The 13,657-nt window shown below is 45.8% G+C and overlaps 1 protein-coding gene across 1 annotated transcript in view; it reads right to left on the bottom strand.

The window, feature by feature from the left end:
- The window catches only part of LOC129135431 (uncharacterized), a 32,841-nt gene extending 20,150 nt beyond the window's left edge, over nt 1-12,691 (bottom strand). Inside the window, exons 1-3 of the mRNA XM_054672364.2 lie at nt 12,610-12,691; nt 12,301-12,387; nt 2,559-2,705 (exon numbers count right to left, since the gene is read on the bottom strand). Coding sequence (XP_054528339.1) covers nt 2,559-2,705; nt 12,301-12,387; nt 12,610-12,666 — 291 coding nt within the window. The 5' untranslated portion in view covers nt 12,667-12,691. The remainder of the gene's footprint in view (nt 1-2,558; nt 2,706-12,300; nt 12,388-12,609) is intronic.
- Between the last annotated feature and the right edge of the window lie 966 nt (nt 12,692-13,657).

The following is a 13,657-nucleotide window of genomic DNA, read 5'->3' as shown; positions in this document are numbered from 1 at the left end:
GAAAAGGAAGTAATTACCTTCAGCTCTCTGAGTTCTAGAATTTGTAACATTTCACCCCCTGCTCCTTCCTGATCTGCACTGGAGCATCTTCCTTCTGTCCCTGCTCTACTCAGAGTTCACTTTCTCTTCCCTCACATCAGCTTCATTGAGGCTGGTTTGAACTTAACGCAAAACATTCTCACTAATGACTGAATTCCCACCAAGATTTCCATATTATCACAGTATGCTTTTAATCTTCTAAGATATTAAATCTTTGTTCTCATCATAGCTAAAATGCAATGCAAATCCCATCTCAGATGTGGGTCAGATACCTATGAATCTCCTGAGGTAGTCATTGAAATGACTTTTTTCTTGAGATGGAGTGTCACTCTCAACCATGCTGAAGTGCAGTGGCGCTACCTTGGCTCACGGCAACCTCCACCTCCCAGATTCAAGCGATTCTTGTGCCTCGGCCTCCCAAGTAGCTGGGATTACAGGTGCCTGCTACCGTGCCTGGCTAATTTTTGTCTTTGTAGTAGAGATGGGGTTTCACCATGTTGGCCCATCTGGTCTTGAACTCCTGACCTCAAGTGATCCACCTGCCTCAGCCTCCCAAAGTGCTGGGATTACAGGCATGAGCCACCACACCTGGCCTGAAATAATATCTTTCAAATTCTTTGTAGAATTTGTTTTTTCCTGATTTCTGCACATAGGATAAAAAAAAAAAATCATGTACTGGGATTTCGAGAGAAGCAATGGGTAATCTAAAAAGATGAAAAGAGCAACAACATCAATCCCACAGCTACTGCTAGATTTCATAGGAAAGGTAGCTGGCCCAGTTTGGAGCTAGGAGAAATGTCAAACACATGAAGAAATGACAAGCAAAGAAATGCCATCACGCATGAATGCTTCATGGCACCCATGATGTCCCTGCTTAGGAGCTAATGGTATAGATGACTAGATGACAAGGACAAAGATGAGAGGTGTGAAGTTGTCCAAGTCCAACAGCTCAACTGAACTTTCCTAAATGGAATTGTTAAAAAGTGGTAAATTTAAAAACTACCCCTGGCTCACGTGGTGGCTCACGCTTGTAATCCCAGCACTTTGGGAGGCTGAGGCGGGTGGATCATTTGAGGTCGGGTTTTGAGACTAGCCTGGCCAACATGGTAAAACCCCGACTCTACTAAAAATACAAAAATTTGCTGGGCATGGTGGTGGGCATCTGTAATCCCAGCTACTTGAGAGGCTGAGGCAGGGGAATCGCTTGAAGCCAGGAGGTGGAGGTTGCAGTGAGCCGAGATCACGCCATTATACTCCAGCCTGGGCAACAGAGGGAGACTCGTCTCGGGGGTGAGAAAAGAAAAAAAAAAAAAGCTTCCTCCAATGTATACCGAAAATTCTCTGTTCAGGACTAAGTGGCATAGAGAATGTTAAATTTGTCTAGATATCTTCATAACTCATGTATTTTCTGTTTTCTACATATCTTGAAAGGCAGTGCCAAATGAGGTGTAATTATCTAGGCGGTAAAACTGAAACATACTTCCTCTTCCCTTGAATATAAAAAAGCATTGTGGTATTAGTACTTTTATCTTGGATCATTGTTCAGAAGGAGGTTCAGCCCCCAGACAACCACATTTTTACTGTCATGAATGGCAAGACAAAATGTAGAGCTCAATTTACCCAAAGGAAAAAAGGCTCAAAAGACAAATTATGGCACAACTTAGCAGCCAAATTCTTACCAAGTACAGACTTTTGACATACTGATCTCTCTCAGTTGCAAGTGGGAACATGCACTTTGAACGATGTCATTCAAAATTACCCTGCCCAGACACACTTTTCATTGATTCTCTTGGAGGGCATTTCTAAGAGATTCTCTGGGGCTTTCTCTGCATCACGAGATGCAGTGCAGTTCTGCCCTTCACCTTCCGGCAGTTTGTCACCTCGTCCCTATGACCTCAGAGGAACTTTATCTCAGGCCAATTGTTTGTTCCTTGGCCTCTTTCATTTCCCCTAAAAATCATTTGCTGCCCCTTTAATGGCCTACATCTCCATCTATCTCCCTCTCCCCTCAGAAGAGGGTGCTCTTTAAGCATCAACCATCTGGCCCTTCTAGCAGTCCCATTTTTCAGCTGGTTCCCATGTTTATGCCTGCTCTATGTTTCTCTTTTCCTGTTAAGCTGTCTGTTGTCAGCTCATTTCTGCAGTGAATCTTCAGAGAGGACATTGGAAGCTTTCCTTCCACCCATACGATAGAACTATAAAGCAGAAGAGTTTAGAAAGAATTTCCTATTTAAGTGACGAAACCTCATACTCCATTTGTGATAAATAGCATAAAGGTTAAAAAAACTTATTTTTGACCAAAAGCTCTGTTGACATTCTATTAAACAAACACTGACCTATTTAATTTTCATACTGTAAATGGCAGATATTTTCATAATACTTATGCTAATAAATCATTTCCCTGATTTTTTGGGTAAAACCACATATTCATAATGAAGTCCAGAAATGTGAATTGTTTTATATAATTTATTCTTATTTGTGATTACAAGTATACCTCTACAGAAAGTTAGTATACTCACACAAAGGTAATTTGTGCAGAAGAGAATGGTAAATGTGTAATGTCTCGGAAACTCAATAATGTTAATTATCCAAGGACTTCCAATTATCCAAGGACTTCCACCAAAGTCAATCTCACGATGACGATACTCAGCCAGATCATTGATAACCTGGAATAATAATAGTTGAAATAATGAAAAGGTCAATGACACCGACAATATTTCACTCAGAAGAATCATCCTTAGAAACCGTCCACCTCCTCCAAAAGGTAACCACATCCCTCAGATATCACCGTGGGATTCCACTGCTACAAAAAAGAACAGAAGTTAGAAGTCTCATGTTTTTCAGATGGCTGGTAGTGTTTTTAGGCATTGCAAATGTGGGGTGTTGTCTTTCTTGGTATAAAGCAGGGATATCCAATCTTTTGACTTCCCTGCCTATATTAAAAGAAGCAAAGTTGTCTTGAGCCACACATAACATACACTAACACTAACAAGAGCTGATGATCTAAAAAAAAAACCTCTTTTTTTTTTTTTTTTGGGAGACAGAGTTCCGCTCCACTCAGTCGCCCAGGCTGGAGTGCAGTGGTGCAATCTCGGCTCACTGCAACCTCCAGCTCCTGGGCTCAAGCCATTCTCCTCCCTCAGCCTCCCAAGTAGCTGAGATTACAGGTCTCTGCCACCATGCCCGACTAATTTTTGTATTTTTAGTAGAGATGAGGTTTCACCATGTTGGCCAGTCTGGCCTTGAACTCCTGACAGGCGATCTGCCTGCCCCGGCCTCCCAAAGTGCTGGGATTACAGGTGTGAGCCACCGTGCCCAGCCATTTTTTTTTGTTTTTGTTTTTGTTTGGTGTTTTGTTTTTGAGATGGGGTCTCACTCTGTCACCCAGGCTGGAGTGCAGTGGTGTGCTCTCGGCTCACTGCAACCTCTGCCTCTCAGGTTCAAGTGATTCTCCTGCCTCAGCCTCCTGAGTAGCTGGGAGTACGGGTGCCTGACAATGCACTCAGCAAATTTTTGTATTTTTTGTGGAGATGGGGTTTTGCCTTGTTGGCCAGGGTGGTCTCGAACTCCTGACCTCAGGTAATCTGCCTGCCTCAGCCTCCCAAAGTGCTGGGATTACAGGCATGAGCCACTGTACCTGGCCAAAATCTCCTAATGTTTTAAGAAAGTTTACAAATTTGTGTTGAACTGCATTCAAAACTGTCCTGGGCCACATGCAGCCCGTCCCTCATGGGTAAGACAAGCTAAGTATAAAGTAATTATCTTTTCTTTTTGTTTTGAGACAAAGTCTTGCTCTGTCACCCAGGCTAGATTGCAGTGGCATGACCTCAGCTCACTGCAACCTCCGCCTCCCGGGTTCAAGCGATTCTCCTGCCTCAGCTACTGAGTAACTGGGATTACAGACGTCCGCCACCGCACTCGGCTAATTTTTGTATTTTTAGTAGAAACAGGGTTTCACCATCTTGGCCAGGCTGGTCTCCAACTCCTGACCTCATGATCCACCTGCCTCGGCCTCCCAAAGTGCTGGGAATACAGGTGTGAGCCACTGCACCTGGCCAGTAGTTATCTTTTCTTTAAAGTTATTTACTTGTTTTTTAAGTTGATGTATAACATTGGATGCATTTATTATATATCACATGGTAAAAGAATCCCTCTAAATAATACTTCTCTCTTGGATTGTATGAATCTTTGTCATTTAAAGCTCAGCATAAGTAAAAAAAAAAAAATACAATGAAGAGATTACTTCATTCACAAATAAGTATCAAATTTTGTGCTTAAAAATTAACAAGGTGGGCCGGGCATGGTGGCTCACGCCTGCAATCCCAGCACTTTGGGAAGCCGAGGTGGGTGGACCACGAGATCAGGAGATTGAGACCATCCTAGCTAACACGGTGAAACCCATCTCTACTAAAATTACAAAAAATTAGCAGGGCATGGTGGCACGTGCCTATAGTTCCAGCTACTTGGGAGGCTGAGGCAGAAGAATCACTTGAACCCGGGAGGCAGAGGTTGCAGTGAGTCGAGATCGGACCACTGCACTTCAGCCTGGGTGACAGAGCGAGACTCTGTCTCAAAAAAAAAAAAAAAAAAAAAAATTACCAGGGTGGAGATCATGAAAATGGCATGAATAGTGTGGGATTTCTCTAAGATTGTTGATATTAATTCCATTAGACTTATGTGAGTTAAGACGAAGACTTCCCCTGAGTAAGTTCAGATAGCTTGTGATAACATTTCTACATGGATTCCTCAGGATTTAACTATATATTCTTGAAAACATCTCAATTTTAAATGTTTCTTTCAAGATGGTGAATTAAACAGAGACAACCCTTCAACAGGTTGAACTCAGCATATGCTGAGTCTGAAATGGAAATGATGGAGTTACAGAACCATACAACACTGATAATGATTTCAGAAACATGGTGTTGAGCAGAATAAAGCAGACCCAAAAGAGTACCTATGGCATGGCATGCATCTGTATACGCGAAATTCCAGAATAAGCAAGCTAACCTATGCTAAGAAAGAGACTGGCTGGGAAGAGTGAGAGTTCACTTTCTGGGGTGACATAATAGTGTAGATCTTGGCTGCGCATGGTGGTTCATGCCTGTAATCCCAAAACTTTGGGAGGCCAAGGTGGGCGGATCACCTGAGGTCGGGAGTTCAAAACCAGCCTGACCAACATGGAGAAACCCTATCTCTACTAAAAATACAAAATTAGCTGGGAGTGGTGGCACATGTCTGTAATCCCAGCCACTCGGGAGGCTGAGGCAGGAGAATCGCTCGAACCTGGGAAGCAGAGGTTGTGGTGAGCTGATATTGCCCCATTGCACTCCAGCCTGGGCAACAAGGGAGAAACTGTCTCAAAAAAATAAATAAATAAATAAAATAATGCAGATCTTGAAAGGGGGTTGGTTTATGCTGGTGTATGTACTTTCCAAAGTTAGTAAACTTACACTTAAGGTTATATATTTTGGCCAGGCGCGGTGGTTCATGCCTGTAATCCCAGCACTGGGAGGCCGAGGCAGGCAGATCACGAGGTCAAGAGATGGAGACTATCCTGGCGAACATGGTGAAACCCCGTCTCTACTAAAAATACAAAAATTAGCCAGGCGTGGTGATCTACTAAAAATACACAAATTAGCCAGGCGTTGTAATCTGAGCTACTCAGGAGGCTGAGGCAGGACAATTGCTTGAACCCCGGAGGCGGAGGTTGCAGTGAGCCGAGATCTTGCCACTGCACTCCAGCCTGGGTGACAGAGTGAGACTCTGTCTGAAAAAAAAAAAAAGTCATCAAACCAGATGACACAAATCAAATGACATTTCACTTTGTTTTGGTCCATTTTGTTTGTTAGAGACAAGAGTGCAGCGGGGCCATCTCGGCTCACTGCAACGTCCAGCTCCTGGGCCCAAGCGATCCTCCCACCTCAGCCTCTCCAGTAACTGGGGTAACAGGTACGCACCACCAGGCCCAACTAATCTTTTTTGGAATTTTTTGTAGAGATGGGGTTTCGCTATGATGCCCTGGCTAGTCTTCAACTCCTGGACTCAAGTGATCTGCCCACCTCGGCCCCCTAAAGTGCTGGGATTACAGGCCTGAGCTGTGTAATTTCATGCCACGTGACACAGCCCAGTAAAAAGGAAGAAACCCCGCTGGTCCAGCGTCTACTCACAGGGGTGGGCTGATGGCTGATAAATCCCAGCAGGAGCCAAAGGAGGAGCCAAAAGCGCAGCTGCATGTCCTGGTCCTTTCAGGGCGCCCTGAGGCGGCCAGGACAGAGGTGGAGGTGGCTTAGGGCAGGGGGGAGGGAAGGGGACGGGGACCAGGGCCGGATCTGAGTTGGGGAGGGGGAGGGGAGGGGGAGGGGAGGGGGAGGGGAAGGGGGGAAGTAAGGGAAGGGAAAGGAGGAGAAGGGGGCTGTTGGGCACCTGGTGGAGGTGGAGGAGGAGGAGAGAAGAAGAAAGGGGTCTGGGAAAGGATCCGGTTCAAATTAAGTTCTCAAGCACTGGTGGAAGGTTTAGCTACAGGTCACGGAGAAGATCAGGGAAGCAACAGGACACGCGGGGCAAGGGAGCGTGAGGCTTAGGAGCAATTAGAGGGAGACAAAAAGGTTCTGCTATCCACCAAACCTTCTTCAGTCTGGGCCCTCCCTTAGCAACCCTGGAGCTTTATACTCCCTCTCCACCAATCCCTGATGACCCTGGTGGTGCCTCACAATGGACAATGCCAAGTAGCGCCCGCATCATTCCAATGACCCCTCCCCCATCTCAGTCTCCCACACTCCTCGCAAGGACAGGTCCTCTCTGGAACCTTCACAAACCTGATTTCTGGTCCTCCCCAACCAGCTCCCTGTCCCTGCTTCTGGGCGCTCCTTCCTTCCTGAGCTCTCAGGGTTCCTCAAGGTCACTTTTGGCGACAAAACATAAAAAACAAATGATGGCAGGATGGCAGGAAGAACCTCATACCCAAGCAGAGTGCCAGGTTTTACAGCCTCCGCTCAGCCATTCATATCCTAAGCAACAAAACATCAGCAGGATGCGGAAGGTCCCGATAGTAAACCATCTCCATCACATCCATGTAGCCATCCGTCCATCAACCTGTATCTCAGGAACAAATGTAGATACGTTCATTTTAAGCATGCATGGTACATTTACAAAAATTAACCTGACTTATTTTGTTCCAGCAAATCTCAATATATTTGAGAGCAATCAAATCACACAGCATGTTTCTGATCATATAACTGTGCTAGAAGTCAATGATTAAAAGCTAATTCAAAATTATTATTTGCTTGGAAATTCAAAGTGCCCTTATAAGACATAAACATAAGAATCCAAAATGAAACAAGATTGCCTTTCAACTCAATGATAAGATCGTAACATGGCAATAAAATGTCTCCCTCTGGCCTGGGAATTCCTCTTTGTGGCACAAGGTTGTGTGATCTCAAATCACCCCTAACCCACCTAGACATTTTAACATCCGAAACCGAGTGATGATGTCCTTATCTATATCATCTTACTGCCTGTGTGTGTGGACTTTAAATTCTGAACCCAAATGACGGGGAGAAAACCAAGTTGACTTTCATGATTGACCTCTCAGGGATGTCCAAGGAATCTGTGCATTTCAAGAAACACAGTTCATCAGCTTCTCTCCTAAGGCATTTGCCCACAATACCCAGAGGGCTTGGCAGCATCATGTGTGATGGGTGGGGAGCTCCAAGCAGGTGGGCAGGACCCAGGGGCCTGGTGACCAGGACAGACCCCCACTGTCCATCACCTTTCCTGGCCCTGTCCTCAGCTAAACTTCCCACAGGCCTTCTGCCCGATCACACAGAGTGTGCCCAAACTCACTCAGGCCTCTGGCAGCTGAAAACCACTGCTTTAAATCCCTTTACCATTTACTATGACATAAGGTTATTGTAAACAGGAAATATTCTATTGATGCTACAAATGGAAAGCCAATGCCTTTACCATAAATAGAAAAACAACCCTAAGAAACAAGCAAAACAAAAACAAAACAGGGGCTGGGTGTGGTGGCTCATGCCTGTAATCCCAGCACTTTGGGAGGCCGAGGTGGGCGGATCACAAGGTCAGGAGTTCCAGACCAGCCTGGCCAATATGGTGAAACCCTGTCTCTAATAAAATACAAAAATTAGCCGGGTGTGGTGGTGGGCGCCTTAGTCCCACCTACTTGGGAGGCTGAGGCAGGAGAATAGTTTGAACCCGGGAGGCAGAGTCTGCAGTGAGTCGAGATTGCACCACTGCACTCCAGCCTAGGCGACAGAGCGAGACTCTGTCTCAAAAACAGCAACAACTACAAACAAACAAAAAACAGGATTAACAAAACTATGGAATTCAATTCTATTTATATGCTGCAGCCATGTTCCAGCCCTAGATTTGGCTGGGCATGGTGGCTCACGCCTGTAATCCCAGCACTTTGGGAGGCTGAGGCAGGTGGATCACGAGGTTAGGAGTTCGAGACCAGCCTGACCAACATGGTGAAACCCCGTCTCTACTAAAAATACAAAAATTAGCCAGGCATGGTGGCACACGCCTGTAATCCCAGCTACTCAGGAGGCTGAGGCAGGACAATCCCTTGAACCCGGGAAGCGGAGGTTGCAGTGAGCCGAGATCGTACCATTGCACTCCAGCCTGGGTGACAGAATGGAATGAGACTCTGTCTCAAAAAAAAAAAAAAAAAAGAAGCCCTAGATTTCGGTTGTGTTGGTTGTAAAGGGAGAGACCAAGTAAGTGGGGGTTGAAGTCAGATTAGACCAAAAGTGAATGGCAGAGAGTACTATAATGTCCATGAAGGGTTGCTAGAGTCACCGTGATCATAGCCCAAGCAGAGACAGGGAAAGGAAGATGTGAGCAGAGTTTGGGGTCTCGAACAATGAAGGTTATTCGTGCAGCCCAGGAAAGGCTCCCCAAAGCCAGGATCAACCTCCCTTGCAGGCAGTCCCTCATGGAGGCATGGCCAGGCACCTTAGATTTGAGACCAGCTATGTTGCTGCTGACCAGCTGTGTGACCCTGGGCTGGTTTCCTTCCATACAATGGGAGTGCCAATGGCTGCATGCATGCAAAGACCGTCTGAGGATAGGAGGAAGCAATCTGTTGAGCACCCGTGTACCTGAGTGTCATCACCTCCCAAGGGCATCTTTCGTTCCAGAGCTGGCACCTTGGAAGGCCCTTGGTCACTGAAGGCAGTGATGATGGTAACAGCAGTAAATCATCGTTTACGGCTGATGAGGGAAGGCCAGGGGTAGGGCTCCTAGGTCCTGGATAAGAATGAGGGTCTGGGCACTCCTGGGGACACCTGAGTGGTAGGACTCCTGGGTCCCCAGGGGGCAGGTCCATCTTCAGTGGCTTTGGGCCTAGGCTGGGATGCTGGGTTATCCACTGGAGCATCAGCAGTACAGGCAGTCACAGAGGCAGTGGATCCATCAGAGGTGGCAGGTGTAGGATCGTCTGGTGAGCAAGTAGAGTCACCAAGCCTGGCTGAACACTACCCCCACTACCCCCACTATCCCCACAGACGATGCCCTGTCCCTTGCCTCATGCTCCGGCAGGGTACAGGCTCGCACCTGGGGCCTCATGGAGCATCTCTCTAAGACCTCTGTGTCCTGGTCATTGAATGGGCACTTGAGTCACCCAGGGCCATTGGAACAAAGAGGAAGAATCAGGCCCCACGATGTTTTGGGAGAGTGTTTAGCACAGGAAAATGCACAGAATACATACATGACATGGGGGCACTGTCAGTGTGGGAGCAATAGTTTACAACCTCCAGCCCTAATCTGAGCACTCTCACCTGTGCAATCTGAAAGGAACAGGAGACTTGCAGGAAAAATAGTGCCTGGATTTAACTTAAAGGAACTAAAATGTTGGAATTTTTACTCTTGATATCCTTCCAAATCAACTCTCTCAATGTTCCCATCCTCAAAACTATCATATGGGGTAACTGAGGCAGTCAGAGATTTACTGACTCAATGTCACTCAGTTGATTCTGAGTTCACTGCTGATTACATCTGACCAAACTGCTTTTTCTGAAGTCTACTCCGTTTCATCATGCTGGTGATGATTTTGTGCAGCTCTGGGACAAACTCCACCTGGCTGAGGATAAAGCAAATCTGCGGTGACTTAGTCCTCCTGTCATTTCCCATCAGTTCCCCACTCTCCTCCTCTGCCCCTCCACAGTCTCCCATGCAGGCTGACACCATATGACGGCCTTAATGGAGTCCACCGAGTATTTCAGGTTCTCTCCTGGGCCACTTGAAAGTGGATGTACCCATGGGATTTGCTTTGACCCAAGAGATGTGAGTGGAAGTGAAGCGTGTCACCTCGAGGCAAAAGAGTTGGGAGCCATTGAGACTGGCCACCCTCTCCTTCATCTCTTAGAGCAGCTGACAGCTCCCATATGGAGGCTGCTTCTTTATTCTCGTGGCAGGATGAGGGCATGTGGGGCACAGGGCACAGGAGAGCCATGGAGGATGTGCAGCATGGGCAGGAAAAGAGCCTTCAGTGGTGTACATTTCCATCGTTTGGGGCTGTTTGTTACCTACAGTGATACCTAGCCCATCCTAGCAGGCATGCACCATCTACCCCACACTCTGTGATGCAGACTAGCCTGCCGTCAGAACATGAACTGGTGGTCAGACACACGTAGGTTTCAGTTCCAGCTCTGCCTCTTATTGACTGTAACCTCAGGCTTAACTTTCAGTCTCTGAGCCTCAGTTTCAACTCTGTAAAATGAGGTGGCTATACCATCTCAGGTTGCAGAGAGAATTAAATGAAATATAAGTGCATGTAGAGCATTGAACCCGGGGCCTGGCACACACAGTGAGTACTCAATGTTAGCCACGTAGCTTCATAATGCATACTGATTGTCAATATTCAGACAATGCAGTAAAGTATTACCAAAAATAAAAGTAAACTTACTTGCATATGTATTCTTTCAATCTTTATTTTTAAACGGGGTAAAACTATGCATATTCTTTCATAGCCAGTGTTTTTCTCTTCATAGTATATTGTTAAAATAATTTTATCTTGGACCGGGTGCAGCGGCTCACACCTATAGTCCCAGCACTTTGGGAGGCCACGGTGGGCAGATTACGAGGTCAGGAGTTGACACGAGCCTGGCCAATATGGTGAAACCCCATCTCTACTAAGAATACAAAAATTAGCTGGGCATGATGGCGCACACCTGTAGTCCCAGCTACTCAGAGGCTGAGGCAGAGGAATTGCTTGAACCCGGGAGACGGAGGTTGCAGTGAGCCAAGATTGTGCCATTGCACTCCAGCCTGGGTGACAGAGTGAAACTCTGTCTCTCTCTATATATATATATGTGTGTGTGTGTGTATCTATATAAATCTCAAAAATAAAAGATCATTTTTGAGATTATCATTTTAAAAGACAAGATAATGTTCAACTTAATGACTAATTTAATTATTACTATTGGACTTTTTGTAGACTGCACAGAGCATTCAAAACAAATGAAGGAGAATAAAAAATATGTATTACATGTTGTAAAATAAACGTGATGTGGTTAATTCTTTTATTCAAAATTATAGAACATATATATGTACTATAGAATGTATTTCTTATTATGAGTCATGTTAAAAAGTAGTTTAGAAGCTGTTGATTTGAATTTCCTTTTCAAATTTTGCAGGATAATTTTTTTTTTTTTTGACAGAGTCTCGCTCTGTCGCACAGTCTGGAGTGCAATGGCGTGATCTCGGCCCACTAAAACCTCCACCTCCTGAATCTAAGCAATTCTCCTGTCTCAGCCTCCTGAGTAGCTGGGACTACAGGCTCACACCACCATGCCCGGCTAATTTTTGTATTTTTAGTAGGGACGAGGTTTTGCCATATTGGTCAGGCTGGTCTCAAAGTCCTGGCCTCAGGTGATCCACCAGCCTCAGCCTCCCAAAATGCTGGGATTACAGGCATGAGTCACCATGCCCAGCCTAAACTTGGCAAGATAATAAATAACCTTTTTAAGTGTCGTTGGGCACTTGTCTGGTTGTTTTTCTTTAGGTTACCATGCCAGCAATGATTCCTTTTGAGTTTCTGACAGAAGATAGTGGTTTTCGTCCAAATAAGTCAACTACTCTACCCCATCCCTAAGCCACTTGTATGGAAAGAAAAAGAGGAAGAAGCCAGTACTGTGACTGCGTAAGCTTCCCCCAGCATCACCCGCTATGAGATGTGTGGCAGCTGAGACCCGGGAACTGCTCAAGGGCACCAGGCCCCATCTGTCTGCACTCACTCACCTTCCTCAGGTACTCGCATGGGCATGTCACTGACTTTACGTGCTGCTGCAGCTCCTTGGTGAGCTGGCCCTGGTCATGGGACAGGAACTGTGGGGTCAGGACAATAGAGAGCTTCACCATTTGCAGAATGAGAACAGGAGCTCATGATGAGTGCCAACCTATTAGATAATTTTAAAAAAAGTGTTGAATGAGTGGAAAAACAAGGTTATGTTTGAGTCTATAGTGGTCAAGGGCTTCAGAAAAGGACAGAACCAAGTTCAAATTCCTGTACTTTGAATTTCTACTCCATGCCATGCAAAATTACTTTACCCCTTTTAACCTCAGTTTTCTTCTGTGTGAAACAGGAACAATAGTTTCATTTGTCATTCAGTTTCTCTCAAGGTTTCACGAGATCATACCTATAAAACATCCAAGTCATTTAAATGTATCATCATTTCGGTCGTAATTAGTGGGATCCATTTCACTATTATTGGATATACAGTTCTGTGCCTGAAACCTACAAAAAAAGAAAATGTTAAGTCTAAAAAGCATTAGTGATTTCTCATTTTTGTATTACTAATTATAACACTATTTAATCACACAAGGCCTTGTCCGTGGCAGGTGCTCAATAAACACTTGTCGAATCAATGCATGTGGGCTCCGGAGCCACACTGTTTAGATTCTATTCTGCCTCCACCACTTATCAGCTGTGTGATCTGGGTAAGATAATTCACCTCTTTATGTCTGCACTTCCCTCTCCATAAACTATATATAATGAGAATCCTTAGCTCATTCAGTTGTGGTGAGGGGTGAATGATTTGGCACACAGGAGGGGCTTGTTAAACATTAGCTGTGATGATCTCCTTCCAAATCTTCATTTTCAGAGCCACAGATGAGGCCATAGTGCAACCAGGTGACCTTAGAGTGTAAGTACACATGATCGCCAGCTATGCTCTATCTCCACCATAGGTCCAAGACTGGGTAGTTCTGGCCCGGAGGTTTCTGCTGCATCTGCCATCTCAGTGTTCACCTAAGGACTTTTGTATTTTCCTCCTCACATCCCCACAGATGGGGTTCAGGCTGCCGGACACAGCTGGGTGACGCCAGGGCAGTGGTCACCTGTGCCAGCCCCGTGAGGTAGCTGGAGGATCATTGTTCCTTCCTTCTCGGGCTCTGGGCAGATGACAGGGCTGGGGTGACCCATGCCCTCAAGTTTCTTGCTTTGGTGGGCCACATTTTCCCTTGGCAAAGAGGGTAAAGGTCACAGAATGCCAGAGAGCTGTGACTTCTCTGTGCCCTGGGCCCAAACTATGAAGACCTGACACACTATGCTAAAAGTCCAAGGCTGGGTGCTCCCCAGAGCTTCTTGCCTCACCGC

Source organism: Pan troglodytes, chromosome 17 (assembly GCF_028858775.2).
Source record: "Pan troglodytes isolate AG18354 chromosome 17, NHGRI_mPanTro3-v2.0_pri, whole genome shotgun sequence".
In the NCBI taxonomy this organism is placed as follows: Eukaryota; Metazoa; Chordata; class Mammalia; order Primates; family Hominidae; genus Pan; species Pan troglodytes.
Note: the sequence above shows the minus strand (reverse complement) of the source record. Positions and strands in the feature narration are given on the sequence as shown.